The following is a 15859-nucleotide window of genomic DNA, read 5'->3' as shown; positions in this document are numbered from 1 at the left end:
GTTTTTCACTTCCAGCCTTCATGAACAATAATATATAGATTATAAGTGATTAAATACAAGATTAATAGTAGTTATAATTATTGGTAAAATGTGCTTGGAAAAAAATATAATCAGAATATCAACTTGCATAATAATTATGCATGCACTGTATTTTTCCTCTTCTGCTGTCGAGGTAATGCAAGGAATGTTGTGATTGGTTGTCAAGGCAGCCAACCAGAATTTAGCAGCCTCGTCTCTGATTGGCTGGAATTATGGCATATTGTAACGTTGGGTTGTGTTGAGCAAGCGAGCCGTTGGTATTTAGAGAGCACTGAGGGCGGGCATCAAGAGAACAAGCTAGTGAAACACTGCACGCGCAAAAGAGAAGGTCTGCACAAATCCAAAAACTTATTTTAAATGCAAAATTGATTTTCGTGCGCTCTAAATACTTTCTTCTTTGCGAGACAAACATTTTCTCCACAAAACTCAGTTCGCGCACGTGCAAAACGTGAAAGTCCTTCAAGGATTTCTTATCCTGTTGCGCCCTCTATAGGACCAGCGACTAGTCGACGTCAAGCTTAAAGCGTCATGGCAGAGCATTGAAGTCGACTAGTCGATTAGTCGATTAGTCTGTGCAACCCCTACTCCGCACGCAAGACAGGAGCATCGGCCGTCTTCACTGCCGTGAAGCAGATGCCACTGAACTTGGGGGGACGTCTGCAGAAGCCAGCGAGACGGGCTGGGTAGCGCTAGCCAGGCACCCAGATACTGTGCAAGCGGGACCAGCGGACCCACCACCGTACCCGAAGTGGGGCAGCGAGGTGGAACGCAGGGACCCAACTTGGGCGGCTCGTGGGCAGACCGAAGAGGGGTCTGAGTGTGCGGTGCAACACTTACCTGGTTCCATGGTTTGGCAGAGGGTGCGTGAGTAGGGCCTTTGATGACGCTCTTGAACCGCCCGCTGCTACCTGCTGGCGAGAGAGGAGGATGAGTGTGGTCCGGTGTTGGTCCGTCCGCAACTCTCTGTGCCCTCTTGGGAGACAGAGAAAACTGCTCTCTCGTCGAGATTTTCCAGATTCTCCACCTGGCCCTCCTCCAGGGGAGGGAGAGGTGCATTCACCATCCCCCAAAGAGCAGTTCCCTCTCTCTCTGGGTCCGCCCCCTCGAGGTAAAGGAGCCTAGCCCGCAGCTCCGAGATGGTCATCTTCCCACAATGGAAACATGACTCATCCACGAATGCCACCTCAGCGTGTTTAAAGGGTTAGTTCACCCAAAAATGAAAATTAGCCCATGAATTACTCACCCTCAAGGCATCCTAGGTGTATGTGACGCAACGCCGACATCTTACGTCATCCTCCCGGAGCTGCTTCCATGTACAACTGTTGGCGCAAGCTAGATTAAAGTGATTATTACGTTTTGAATATGGATATTTTTCTTACAAAAACGCATCGATTCGCTACAGGAGGCCTTTGTTCACCCCCGGAGCCGTGTGAGACACTTTTTATTATGAATGGATGCGCTTTATTTCACTTCTTTTGGACTGATGCACTGCAACACCCGCTGACTGCCATTAAACAGCTTAGAACCTAGGATGCCTTGCCGTGAGTACTTCATGGGCTAATTTTCATTTTTGGGTGAACTAACCCTTTAATGCCCAGACACGTGAGGCAGCGATCGTGACCATCACCCAGCGCCAGGTAACGACCGCATCCAGAAACGCACAGGTAAAATGGCATCTTTAAAAAGACGATCCGTCGTCTTTACAAAGACGCACCCGTGTAAGCTATTTTAGAGAAATAGGCTCTTTCAGGGAAATGCTCTTTTAGGTGCTGAGACGCACAGGGGAAATGGCCGCTTGCAGCACAACAGGGGGTAGTGCAGCCTGAAGTGCGCAACCCACTCGACACAGGAACGACAGAAATCTCCCTAGAGCGCATTGAACTCATCGTCACAAACGAAGATATTGGTAGGAGTAGAACGATATTATTGCTCGGCTCCGAAGCGAAAAGATGGTATACGTTGCACCGGCTGCCTTTTTATGTTCATGCTGTGATCAGCGGCAGCTGGATGCAATCATCGCATGCCAATGTGCATTGGCTCGTTTAGTTTACACTTCAAGTGGATTGGTTTCTCTAAGTGAGATTCCAATTCATCGGTCGTGACGTGACGTCGAGAGTGACCGATTGAACCGATTGAAAGGGAATGCTGTTTTCTTGATCAGAGAAATCAGTCTGGGCCAGAGACCTCAGAGACCTCGAATATAACTTTAACATGCCTGTTTTTCATGGCTCAAGATGAAAGCAAATGTAAAAAGGGTCCTCACAGGACAGTAAAGAAAAAAAGGAAAGAAATCTCCTTTGTGATGAGTTCCATTGGTTTTGGTTTCTTTTATTGAGGTTTGTATTCATTTTGGGTTTCCGATACATGTCAATATCCAGTGAGCTCTCTGTTTATGCACACATGCATAATGCATGGCTCTATTTGCTGCCCTTACGGCTTTGACTGCAGACGATCGAAATGTGTGTGAAGAGAAAGGAGACCTGTGACATTTCCAGCAGTTGGGAGGAAACAGCTCTGTCAATGTGATTGGCACACAGTGTGTGTGTGTGTGTGTGTGTGTGTGTGTGTGTGCGTGTGCATGTGTGTGCGCGCGCGCAAGTGATGAGCTGCAGTCTATCTAAAGCTTTCCATCACTCATATTCAACAGCTTCTGTTCACTCAGTGTTTCCTCAAGGATGAATGGATGAACACACAAGCACATTCTTGCGCACACACTTTCAAACTCTAGGGTATTGACAGGTCTCTCTTGGTTTAATTGTTTAAACACTTTGAGATTAATTTATACATGGATATATTCATAGTGCCAGTGTACAGTGCTAAAGTCTGAAGGCTTTTCAAGTTGGTGTGTAAAGAGGGAAAGTATTTGGTGTCAGTGAGGCAAAACTGCACGTGGATTTTTTTTTTTTTTTTTACAGAATGATTTTATTTTTCGCTTTTGCTACAGTCTGGTACTTTAATCCTCTGGTGCTCTTCTGTCACTTTTGACCAAAAAAAATGTCTGTTTTTAATTTTTACAAATCACAGCTTTATTGGAATGGTATGAAACTGTACAATCTACAAATCTGACACAATGCAGAAAAAAGTACACAACAATGACAGGGTGAAACTCTAAAACATCAAGAGTGCAAAACCAACACATCCACTCACACACACATGCACACTCACACACTTATACACACACACACCTATGAACTGGTGTGACTGTAACACAGCAAATATGTCAAATAAAAGCAATAATTCAACTACAATGCAGTAAAAAAGTGGACAGCAAGGAAGGGGTTACACTCTTAAAACATCAAGAGGGCAAAACAGACACACTCACTCAAACACACACTCACACTCAGAGACACACACACAAACATACACAATTATACACACTCAAATTAATTGGTATGGCTATAACCATATGGCCAAAACGAGTCAGAAAACTGAAATAAGAGGTTGAAATCAGATCAAACCCAGAAGGATTAAGTAAGGGATAATCAACAGCTAGCCGTTGTTCCATGGTCATTTGCCAGCATTGACAACTTAAAGCTGTTTATGATGTTAGCAGCGCAATATTTCAGTAGCCCCTCACTGCAGAACACAAGATCCAGGGGGCGTGGTTGGATCCACATCTAGAGGGTGGAGATTGGTAGGTTTAGGGGTGGAGATGGGTGGGTTTAGGGATCGGGGTGAAAACGGGTAGGTTTAGGTATATGTAAGGTGGGAGGAGTTGGATCTGGATCCAACCACGCCCCCTGGATCTTGTGTTCTGCAGTGAGGACCGTCTCCAATATTTAACCGGAAGGGTAAAATTTATGATTATTTTCGTCAGTTACGGCTCGTTAGCTCTAGCATTCTGCCCGCTTCAAATCAGATACAGAGATGAAATAGTGCGGTAAGACCATATTTATTTGAATTAATTATAGCATTTATTTGAATTAATTATCGATCGATCTATCAATAGAGAGAGAGAGAGAGAGAGAGAGAGATGACAGTTGTGTGTGTGAGTTACCTGTGTCTGTGCGTCTCTCTCTACAAACAATGAAGCTGTTTAGTTACTTTGATTTTACCTCGTTGCTGAGGAAGATAATGTAGTGATCTAGTATCTATGCTATTTTATTAATAAAAGTCGCGGGGCAGCACCGACAATAAGTTTCTGTGTGTGTGCAGCGCAATCTGTGATCTCCGACCTCTCTCCCTCTCACTGTATTTATGAGTGATGTGTGTGTTTGTGTGCATCAATTAAAGCAGCGCACAATAATATAGAACGGTGATTAAACTGACTTGGAACTACCTGTGCATTGAACGGTTTTAATGCATACCTGCCAGCCAATCAGAATTGAGTATTCAGACAGACCATGGAATAAGCTCTTATAAAACATTTCTGTTCATTTTTGTTATATTTTTATAGAATTTTAATGTTTTGTGTAACAAAATGCTTTCTCTGTGTTCAGGTTTGACTGTAGTAATAATTCAAAAACTGACGCTTCAAATCAATTAAAAAAAAAAATAATAATAAAATCTAAACCTTTACAAAACGTTGTCTTTGAGAATGTCTAAATATATATCCAAACCCACAACTTAATAAAAAATGTATTTATGTCTAAAAAAAAAAATTAGAGAATTTATAGGCCTTTTATATAGAGCTATATAAGAATCTATGGGCTAAAACATGGAATTTATTTTCTTATTTTACCAAGAAGATCTGGCTTCAAACATGGGTTTTTAAAGGCATTGACTCTATTTTAACATGAAATACTGCATTAATTGAAAAGTAATATAAATATATATTTTTTTTTTTAAATTTTATTTTCAATGGGCAGAAATTCATCATAATTATTGCATAAATATTAATTAGTGCCATGACATTATCTCAAAATACAAAAAAATTAAAAAATATGATTGAACAAAAATATATTACTTTGATTTTACTGGGTCGAAAAAAAGTTAAATTTCAGGTATCTTGTCATTTTTGACCGTGAAGATCACAAGTGTGACTCCCAAATGAGGAGCACCAGAGGGTTAAATAAATGTCTAATTATGTAATTAAAGGTTGGACTGTCAAAAATTAATAGAATTGAAACTTATGAAAAATGTAAATAAAGCAATTAAGCTGTTTTGCCCGTCAAAAAAAAATTTTTTGCTTCAAATGTGCTTTATATGATGCAATTTTATTTTTAAATATACCTTACATCGCTGTCAAGGCACATCGTGGAACGTTTGAAACTGGTTTTGATGAATGAATAAGAGTTTGGTTGTACTTTTTACCTTAAAATGTTTCCATAGTGTTCTCAGAAATGTGTTGCATGGTTTGTCTGACTAATCGTGTTTTACAGGATAACATCTGTCCCTGCTATTAGGAAACAGCCCCCTGTGGTTTTCATAAGGGGATCTCAACGCAATGTGAAATTTACAATGTGACATTTAAAGGTCATTGTGGGGTGACTAGATGGATTTCTTAAAGTCTTTCTTAAAGTCTTTGAGTCCTCTGCTGTTGTTTCTGTACATTTAGTAATGAATAAGTGTTTGAAACATTGTAGAAGAATTGAAGAAATACAATTAAAGAATAAAAAAAAAATTAAAAGATTACGCACAACACCATACAAAATTTGGAGTCTGTAAGATATTTTTTTATGTTTTCTATTAGCACAAGTCTCTTATGTACATCAAGGTAATATTGTGAAATTTTATTACAATTTAAAATAACTGTTGAATATGTTTCAAAATGTATTGCTGTGAAGGTAAAGCTGAATTTTCAGCAGACATTTCTACAGCCTTCAGTGTCACATGATCCTTCAGAAATCATTCTATTATGCTGATTTAGTGCTCAAGAAACATTTCTTATTGTTATCTATGTTAAAAACAGTTGTGCTATTTATTTATTTTTTCATTCTTTGATCATTTTTTGATATTCCTTGAAAAATCAGAACAGCATTTACTTGAAATATTTTATAATGTCATAAATGTCTTTCCTGTGATTTTTGTTTACTTGCATTTTTTGCTGAATAATAGTACTAATTAAAAAAAAAAAATTGGGGGAAAGGTAGTGTGATCGATAGGGTCAAGGTCACAAAGTCAAGATTTGTTATCCTAATTTAGAGTAGATCAACCCAAGACCTCATATGGCACATCTCATCTCTCAGTAAGTAGGTAGTGAATGGGGCGGCAAAAATCTGAGTGAGTGTTTCCTGTCAGTTGCCCCTGGCGTGGTTACCTGTGTGTGGGTCTTCACGCTGGGCAGTGGGGGCAAACAGATGCCCGACTGGCACCCGCTCTCTCTCTCTCTCTCTCCCTCATTTTTACTCCCTCTCTTCCAGGCTCTCTGGTGGGTGTGGGTGATGTCATCTCCCAGCAGCTGATTGAGCGCCGTGGACTGGCCAATCACAGCGTGAGACGCACTGCCAAGATGATGAGCATTGGCTTCTTCTTTGTCGTAAGTCTCCTGTGATACTGTTCCATTTGCATACGAGTTTCTCTTGAGATCCTCCAGCATTGTTACATCGTACTGATATAATTTAAATATAGGACCAAGAGAGTTAAAACTCTGAAGGTCTCCGTGGGTGTCATTCTTTGAAAGTAAAATTAAGATTTTTTAAGTATTCTTACAGACCAAAAATCAGCTTATTTGTTATAAAATTGTGATGCTTATGTTTTTTTTATTTTTATACTCTTTCAATGGTCTTATTACATGCCTCTCTGGCGCAGTTATCTGACACACTATTTTTCAAAAGTTTGAGGTTTTTAATATTTTTTGTGTTTTTGATAATTGGATAATGGGAATTGGATAATAATACTTCTAAATATATAAAATAAAACTTCAAAAAGGCAAAATTGAAAAAAAAATGTTGCAAAATGTCAGAGAATTCAAATGTTTAAATGTTCTTTGCACAGTGGGAAGTCGTGGCCTAATGGTTAGAGAGTCGGACTCGTAACCCAAGGTTGCAGGTTCGAGTCTCGTACCGGCAGGGATTGTAAGTGGGGGGAGTGAATGTACAGCGCTCTCTCCCACCTTCAATACCACGACTGAGGTGCCCTTGAGCAAGGCACCAAGGCTCCGGGTGTGTGTTCACGGTGTGTGTGTTTACTGCTGTGTGTGTGCACTTTGGATGGGACAAATGCAGAGCACTAATTCTGAGTATGGGTCACCATACTTGGCCACATGTCACTTCACTTCAATTCAGTGATTGACATGCACACAGTGATTGATATATTGAGCACCCTGCTCTTCCCTTCCTCCCTCTCACACACACAACACACACACAAAGCACTAATGCACTAGTTCTGTCCAAATGACTTGAGGTCTAATCTGCAAATGGCCTGTATGATTCAGCCTGAGCACACTCGGTTCAACATCAGACCTTAGTCGTTATTATTAGTGCAGTAAAATCTGTTTCACTGCTGTTAGAACAAAAGACTGAACCACGGTTCAGGGTTGGCGGTGTAGGGTTATAAACTGAGTTCTTATTGCCTAGTCAACCGAATTAAGCAGAAGCTCAGTATTAATCATTTAATGTGTCATGGCATCCTTTGTTTTGCTAATAGCACAGGAAAGAATGCAGAAAGACAATATAGAGCTGCTATATATTCACTGTACATAGAAAAATGACAAGTGTCTTCTCAAACAAGTGCACAGCTGTTTATTAAAGACGCCCATATGCATAATTTGCCATTGGTGGGTGATTATACATTGATGCTGCTAAACCGCAAATTATAATTGCATTAAAAGAGAGATTTCCTGAAGAATATGGAACACCCGCGGGAGACACTGTTTGACACATTTATTGATCAGTTTGCTAATCAGGCCCAGACTAAAACCACACTGGGAAACAAAAAGAAAGCTCATTAATTCAGAGGGAATTGGAGCTAATTATAGCCCGCTGTTTTCATAATCCTGTCATGAACAAATGAAACCACTGGCACGGCCTCAAGATTCTGGGCTCGTGTTCATGATTGTTTACTGAAGTGTTTGAAGTGCTACACATACGTGAGATGAGTTTAGTGAAGTTTTCTGTGTTTTGAAGGGTCCAGTGGTTGGTGGATGGTACAAGGTGCTGGACAAACTTGTTACTGGTGGTACTGGTGGTGCAGCTCTGAAGAAAATGCTTGTTGATCAGGTGAGCATATGTGCATTGTATTGCAGTAATTGTTTTTGTGTGTGAGAAGTACATGGTATGTAATTTTTTTTTCATAATTAGTACATATTTGTGTATTATAAGACAAAACGTCACTTTCAAATGTATTATATTTTTATATATACACAATCCCCAAAAGAATCCAATAGATATGAGCAATATCACACGAGTATATACAGCCATATCTCAGGTCTATATGAGTGTGATATTGCGTTTATACAACAGTTTGACAGCACAAGTGTGTAAATGCATAAGAAATAACAACTGAGTGTCTTTAAAAGCCCCATTCTGTGTAGAACTCCTCCTTTCCACCACAGATTAAAATCTAAAGTTGACAGTTTAATAGCTGAGCCCAAGCTTCTAATTCGTTACTAATTCGAAAACATCACTTTAGAACTAGTAACGAAGGAACATTGAGTTGCTTCATTAAAAGCATATTGTATTATTGTATTATATATGCGTTGTGGTACTCTCATCAATGGTAGTGGTGACTGACCAGAAGAGAAGAAATTGTTGAATAAAGTTGTTCTTTTTGTTTTCTTTGCACACAAAAAGTATTCTTGTAGCTTCATAAAATTACGGTTGAACCTCTGAAGCCACAAGTACTATTTTAATGATGTCCTTACTACCTTTCTGGGCCTTGAATGTGGTAGTTCCGATGCTGTCTATGCAGGGTCAGAAAGCTCTCGGATTTCATCAAAAATATAGTTTTATAGTATATACATTTTTTTTGTGTCATTTTCCCATACTGTTCTCCCTCTTCTCCCATCCCCATCACATCATCTCTCCACAACAGTATTAATAAAATTAATACAAAACACCAAAAATAAAGACCTCAATATTCGATATGTTTTAAGATATCTTTAGTTATAAATACACACATGGAAGGTTGTCTCTAGAGCTGACTGTCGTGTCTTTGTTGAGTATGCAGACACATGTAAAGTGCTTTAGGAGCTTCTATTTATTGCTGTTGCTACGTGCTTTATCCCTTTTGGGTATCCCATCGAGCTCTCCCTTCATGCATGTCAAGTAATCCATCCTCTGATAGGCAGTCAAACAAATGAGTGTTTGCATAAGTCATTGTTTACATGATTGGTGGAATGAATGTACAGGATGAAGCAGACAAAGGCACGCAAGACAGGCCCCTTTCCCATCACCGGATTACACCCAAACAACAGAGCTTCCAACGCCAGCCTGCTCTCCCACATTTATTCAGTAAAGAGATTCTAGGGCTATTTTTAGAGACCCACTTTCTAAATTTCAAAAAGCCAGTACGGCCAGCGACAAGTTGTGTGTGTGGTTGTTTTCGTCTGTAGGTATTTAATTTTGTTTTATTGAGAGGCTTACAACAGCTGTTTAAACCTTAAAGAGGTCCTTAGTTGTTATTGAGTAAGTGAATATTTCAATTAGCTATTAAGCATGATTGATTCATTGAATTTTACAAAAAAGATTCCCACAGTCAAGTGGCAGGTACTGTTGGCATGTTCACAGCTTTATTTCACTCCTTATAACACTTTACATGCATTCCAAAGGTATTTTTCCACAACAAAATGTGGTAATACTACATGTACTTACAATAGTAATAACAATAAATTATGCATAATTACATACAGCTAACCCTAAATCACACCATCATCCTAACCCTAACAGTAGAGTAAATACATGTAGTTAATTAATATTACTCAGTTTACAAATGTATAATTACGCTGTATCAAAGACACTGTAAAAAATATATATATATATTTTCTGTCACTTGCAAATTAAACTTAATAAAATCACTATTTCAACTTATAAAGCATAAAACATTGTGTACTTTGTACCCAAAAGTCAAAGGAAAATCAAAGGGGCTGTTTTTAGTCTTGCTTGACACATTTTTGATTGGTTTCTGCAATAAATCTTTATGGGATGTCCTGTGGAAAACCACACAGGAAGGAATTCCAGTGATCTAGTGTGCTAATAATAAATGGATGCATTAGTCTCTCATTGTGTCCTTGATAGCTTTCAACATGTGCTATGTATATTTCATCAGATGTGTGAATATGTGAGGCAGTAGTCTATAAATTAACAATTAGGCTGGATTAGATGTATAATGGTATTTATTATGAACATTAAACTTGATTCATCATATACATTTATATGTCATCTAAAAATGAATGAGAAGGTTTCTATAAAGTAGATAAGTGTTCTAATCAGATCTTTGTATTTCCACAGGTGGGCTTTGCTCCGTGTTTCTTGGGTGCTTTTCTGGGAATATCCGGAGCGCTCAATGGACTGACTGTGGAACAGAATGTGACCAAACTCAAGAGGGTCAGTTTTCATCACAAACCTGAATTAAATGCAAGCGTTTTTCACAAAACCTAAAATAAAAATGCTAATTTAGCCTTTTATTGGAATGACTACAACATTATTATATTAATTATTTTTGTTTTTATTTCTTCCTCCAGCATTGATATAAAAAATACAAATATAATATACAATAATTTAAATCACTATTAAATACAGAATAATAATTATCAATATAATAATTAATTAATAAAAATATAATATATAAGAGATAAAATATTCAATATTTTATAATATTAATTATTGTTATTGTTTTATTGAAAAAACACTTGATGCTCTAACACTTGCACTCTGTATTCTATTTCTATCCTAACTACTTGTTTTCTTTTTATTAATCATAAAAAAGACCCTCTAACACTAGTGTTCCCTATTCTTTTTTTCTTTTCTATGTACTTGTTTTCTTTTTATTTATTACATAAAAAACCTTGCGTACTGCGTTAGGCTGAGACTTGTCACAGCACTTACATATTATTGCTCTTTTGTTGGTTTTGATTGCTTCTGTTGTCCTCATTTGTAAGTTTCTTTGGATAAAAGCATCTTCTAAATGACTAAATGTAAACGTGAAATAAAATAACAATAATTCTTAATGTAAAATCACAATTAAACACCAAAAGTCCTCTCAAAGAGCAATTTAAGTTACATAAGCAGATTGGCATGAAGAGATTCGGTAACACTTTACTTAAAGCCTTTATGTATAATACATTATAAAAGTATTTTTAATGCATTAATTATGTCGTGTAATGCACCTTATAATGCATTGAACAGTCTCATAAATAATTGTATCCACAGTTAATACATCAATTCATTGTTACACTATGCATTTTAAATTTGGTTATTATTTATGACAAGATATAATGTATTACAATGCACATTATGAATAATTATAATGCATTATACCCTTTAATAACCCTTTATAATGCATTATACATAAAGGCTTTTAAATAAAGAGTTACCAAAGATTCTTATATTTTCAGGCGTAAAAGTGCCCTTGCTGCCAAAGTACATATATTGAAACTCCATCAGTTGTCCTGAAAGTCCACTCTCACACCAGCCTTCTGTCTTGTGACCCTTATATTGGCACTCCATAATTGGAGAGTATTTCCGGGATTGGAGAGATGAAGGGACGGAGAGCTGCGAGGAGTGACTCATGGGCTTGTAGGAACAACGGTTGACGCAGCATTGTCTCTGAGTGGTGCCATCAATTATTTATGTAGGAAAGGTGTCGGTGTTAAAATGAGACTGAAAGGTCAGTCACCTAAATGTCAGAAAAGACGGAAAGCTAATGATAAATGCGCTCATTAAGCCAAACAGAAGAAATGCGAGCTGAAAGCCAATCACTAAAATCACCTTTAGTGATGCTACTCTGCGACTCGACTTAAAGAATCCCACTCCGATGCATTATTGTACCTGTTGGTTATTAGTAGGGCTGTTTTTGGTTTAAACAGGTCCTCTGGTGCTGATTAAAACTCTTGACGTGTCATGGACGGCGTCTACCTTTGTTTATAATGACTATGGGTCAGGCAGTTTGTGGAGCAAGAGTGACAGATCACAGTTCGGAATGCTGCTCGCAGTAGTGCCCTTTAAAACAGAACTAAACGACGCTCTGCTGCTGGAATGGCGTTTTGACGCTCATTAGGCGGTAGCTTAGTGGTTAAAGCACTGCTGGAGTAATGGAAAGGTCATGGGTTTGATCTCGGGTTGGAATGGCCTGTGAATTGGACAGTTCATGTGTGAACTGGTATTCTGATTGTGTCTGAGGCACTTAACCCAGAGAGTGTCTCCAGGGAAACTGCACTTCGCTTTAGTGAACTGAATGTCGCTTTAGAACAAATGCACCTGCTAAATGTAAAGACACCTTCACCTCATCTGGATTTTTCAATGGATGATGCCAATACCATTATATAAAGATCAGTATGTCTTTTTTCTTTCTTTTTTTATATTACTTTAATTACTTTTACTTTTCTGTTGTTTTTTATTTAATTTATTTTCTTCTCATTTTGTTTCTTTTCTTTTTCCCTTTTTTTTGTGCTGTTTTTAGTTTTTACTTTCTTTTTGATTCTTTCTTTTACTTCTTTCTTTCTTTACTTTTTCTTTACTTCTTTCTTTATCTTTTTGTTTTTGCACATTTTTATTCTTTATTTTTCTTGTTTCCTTTCTTTTCTTTTCTCTTTTACTTTCTTTTTTATTCTTATTCTATACTTTTTCTATTTTCCTTTCTTTTTGTCTTTTTTCTTTTCTTTTTTCCATTTTTTTTCTTTTGTTCTTTTTTGTTTTTACTTTCTTTTTGATTCTTTCTTTTTTACTTCTTCCTTTTTCTTTGTTTACTTCTCTTTCTTTTCCTTTTTCTTTTTGCACATTTTTTTCCTTTCCTTTTCTTTTCTCAGTTCCTTTTTCTTTCTTTCTTTTGTTTCCTTCTTTCTTTTCTTTTCCTTTTTCTTTTTTATTCTTTTATCCTTATTTTTATCTTCATTTCTGATTTTTTTTTCTTTTCTTTTCACTTTTTTTCTTTTTCTTTTATTTTCTTTTGTTTGTTTCTTTTCTGTTTTCTTTACCTTTTTCTGTTTTTTTCTTTTATTTTGATATAAAACCTGAAATAAAAAAAATATTTGTCCTCTAAATTTTACTTAATAGCTGATCAAAACAAATAGTTTTTAATGTGATGTTTTTTTTTCAGCTCAGTTTAAAGGTAAAGTGTGTAATTACTGTGCCAGTAGTAGCACCAAATTTAACTGCAAAAAAAACCAAAAAGTTTTTCAATTCAAAACAGAAAATTACATACATCATCCTTAAGGACAGAAAATTAAATGTTAGTCTTATGTACTTTATTTATTACATATGTAATACATTTATAAAATACATTGTTTCATAAAATACACAGCAAATTTGCATTAATTCAACATAACTTTACCTACACTTTATACAAGTGTCACTGGGTAAGACATACAATCACTAATGCTATTCTACTGAGTCTGTGGAGTCAGGTTAAATGCCATCTCCCCACTGACTACTTTATCCTACTTTAACAAATAACACCAAGTGCAACATCACCATCATCAAGTGTTAGTCTGGAGAGTCGCCCCACTGTTGATAGTGGATTGAAAGGTTAAGTGTGCATTAGCTCACTGAAAAACCCAGATTAGAACCAACAACTCATCCGCAAATTATTGTTCTCCTCATGAGCCGTTTGATGCTTTATAACCTGGTGCTATAACAGAGAGATCACTGTCATATTTGTCATTGCATTTAAGTCTTTGGGGTGGTTCTGAACCTCTGGTTTGATCATTGTTAGCAGTTGCCCGCAGCTTTCTACCTGTGGGCAGTTTCCAGGGCATTCAGGATTTGGCTGGTCTTTGAAGTTGCTCACTTCTAAAGATATAGCATATTAGCATCCCTGTTGTGTTCTGTGCCTTTGTGTATTCAAAACGGTCCAAAAAAATGAAACGTTCTCTGTTCCTGAGGGGCTAAACTCCTGTGACGTCAAGCTCAGGAGAAACAATATAATGACGTATCGGCCCCATGGTAGTTTCACCTCAGGTGGCCGGTGCCTTGTTCGTTCTTAATTAGAAACTGTTAAGGCAAAGAGTACAAACAGAAAGAGCACAAGTTTCTAATACTGGCGTCTTTTACACACTCAATCTCACTAAGTTGACCTTTCAAAAGATGGCACTAGCAGGGAAAGGGCCCTCGTGTTCCAGGTGACTTGATTTTTATATGGCACCAGGGAAAGGAGGGTGTTGACTTGCGCTTGATGCAGTGGGACAGAGCTGTGGAGCTTTTACAGCACACGCTCTCTCTCTGAGTGGAGCCCTTTAGGCTGGGTTTAGGTACCAGCATCATTAGTCATGACATGATGTGATAAAAAATATAGGAAAAAATGTAATATTGTGAACTATTATTATAATGTAAAATAAAGTTTTTCATCAGCATATTAGCAAAAAATCAGCATATTACAATGATTTATTAAGGATCATGTGACACTTTATACTGGAGTAATGGCTGATGGAAATTCAGCTTTGCCTCACAGAAATACATTATATTTTAAAGGATATTAAAATAGAAACCATTATTTTATATTGTAATAACATTTTGCAAGATTACTGTTTTTTTCTGTATTTTTGATCAAATAAATGCAGCCTTGATGAGCATAAGAGTCTTCTTTAAAGACATTACAAGTCTTACTGATCCCAAACTTTTTGTGTACACGGCAATATATACATACACAGCCGTTCAAAAGTTTGAACCCCTAATATATATATATAATATACAGTGTATATATATATATATATTAGGGGTGCAACGGTTCTCGGTAAAAAATCGAACCGTACCGTTCTCCACACACGGTTCGGCATGCACTAGGACACGGTTCAACTTAAATCTGACAATGCATCTGTAATATGGTTTGATAGAGTTCGGCTAATGCATGTTTCTGTTGATGGATACAAATTCTGGCTTCCCAATGCGATGAGAGAGAAAACAACACCAATTCGTGGACAAACCAGTCACTCTTTGTTCAATGCGAGTGCTGTATGTTGGAATAACTGTCATTTATGCCGTCATCACGTGTTGATAATGCAGGTGAGACCTGAACAGCACACTATCTGTGTTTAAACTAAACTCATTTAAGCCTTGTCAGTTTAAATATTAAAGAGCCAGAAGACGCAAACTCGCTCGCGCAGTGAGAAGATCTGTGTGTGCGCTCATCCGAAGCGCATGAACCCGCGTCTCAGAACGCGCGCAAATATATTAAGCTCTTTGAAGTATTGTGCTTGAATGGACAAATTCACACAAAATTATGTCAAAATGCCCATCTTGGTGAGTATCCTAGCAGACATCAGTGCGTTCTCTTAAAGTGACAGCACTTTCTTAATGTTAATCAAACAGCAACAACACGGAAATCACTCACTGCTCTTGATTGAATAACTTTTGTAACATTAATAAGGATTCATCTTTAATTTATACAGTCAAATATGCAATGTTATTCAATTTTTGTACCTAAAAACTAATGTTAGACCTACCTAAAAAACCTGAAAAGCACTGTTTATTTTATTTGTATCTTTACTCTATTGTATTTATTTGTGCTGTTGCTTGTAGTTAGATTGTTCTTATTTTCTTTATTTTTATTTGACAATACACTTTTTTCCCTAAACATAGCACATACAGAACTGTACCGAAAAACCGTGACTCTAAAACCGTGATACAAACCGAACCGCAAGTAAGTTGAACCGTTGCACCCCTAGTACGTATGTGTGGGGCGGAGCTATCAAAATAGGGGCGAGACCCTTTGGGGGTAGGGGCGTGTTTGTTTTGGTGATTTCAAATGTCAACATTGGCTACCAGAAATCGCTTACCCCACCTTTAAA

At 37.4% G+C, this 15859-nt stretch overlaps 1 protein-coding gene across 3 annotated transcripts in view; it reads left to right on the top strand.

Annotated features, from left to right (window-relative positions):
- mpv17 (mitochondrial inner membrane protein MPV17) overlaps positions 1–15859 on the top strand; it is a 29123-nt gene that overhangs the window by 9633 nt on the left and 3631 nt on the right. For all 3 annotated transcript variants that reach the window (XM_016470798.1, XM_016470800.1, XM_016470799.1), the window contains exons 3-5: positions 6342–6457; positions 8046–8138; positions 10368–10463. In XM_016470798.1, coding sequence (XP_016326284.1) covers positions 6342–6457; positions 8046–8138; positions 10368–10463 — 305 coding nt within the window. The remainder of the gene's footprint in view (positions 1–6341; positions 6458–8045; positions 8139–10367; positions 10464–15859) is intronic.

Source organism: Sinocyclocheilus anshuiensis, unplaced genomic scaffold (genome assembly GCF_001515605.1).
Source record: "Sinocyclocheilus anshuiensis isolate Anshui unplaced genomic scaffold, SAMN03320099.WGS_v1.1 scaffold2322, whole genome shotgun sequence".
NCBI lineage: Eukaryota > Metazoa > Chordata > Actinopteri > Cypriniformes > Cyprinidae > Sinocyclocheilus > Sinocyclocheilus anshuiensis.
The sequence above is the reverse complement of the archived record's forward strand: the minus strand, read 5'-3'. Positions and strand labels throughout refer to the sequence as shown.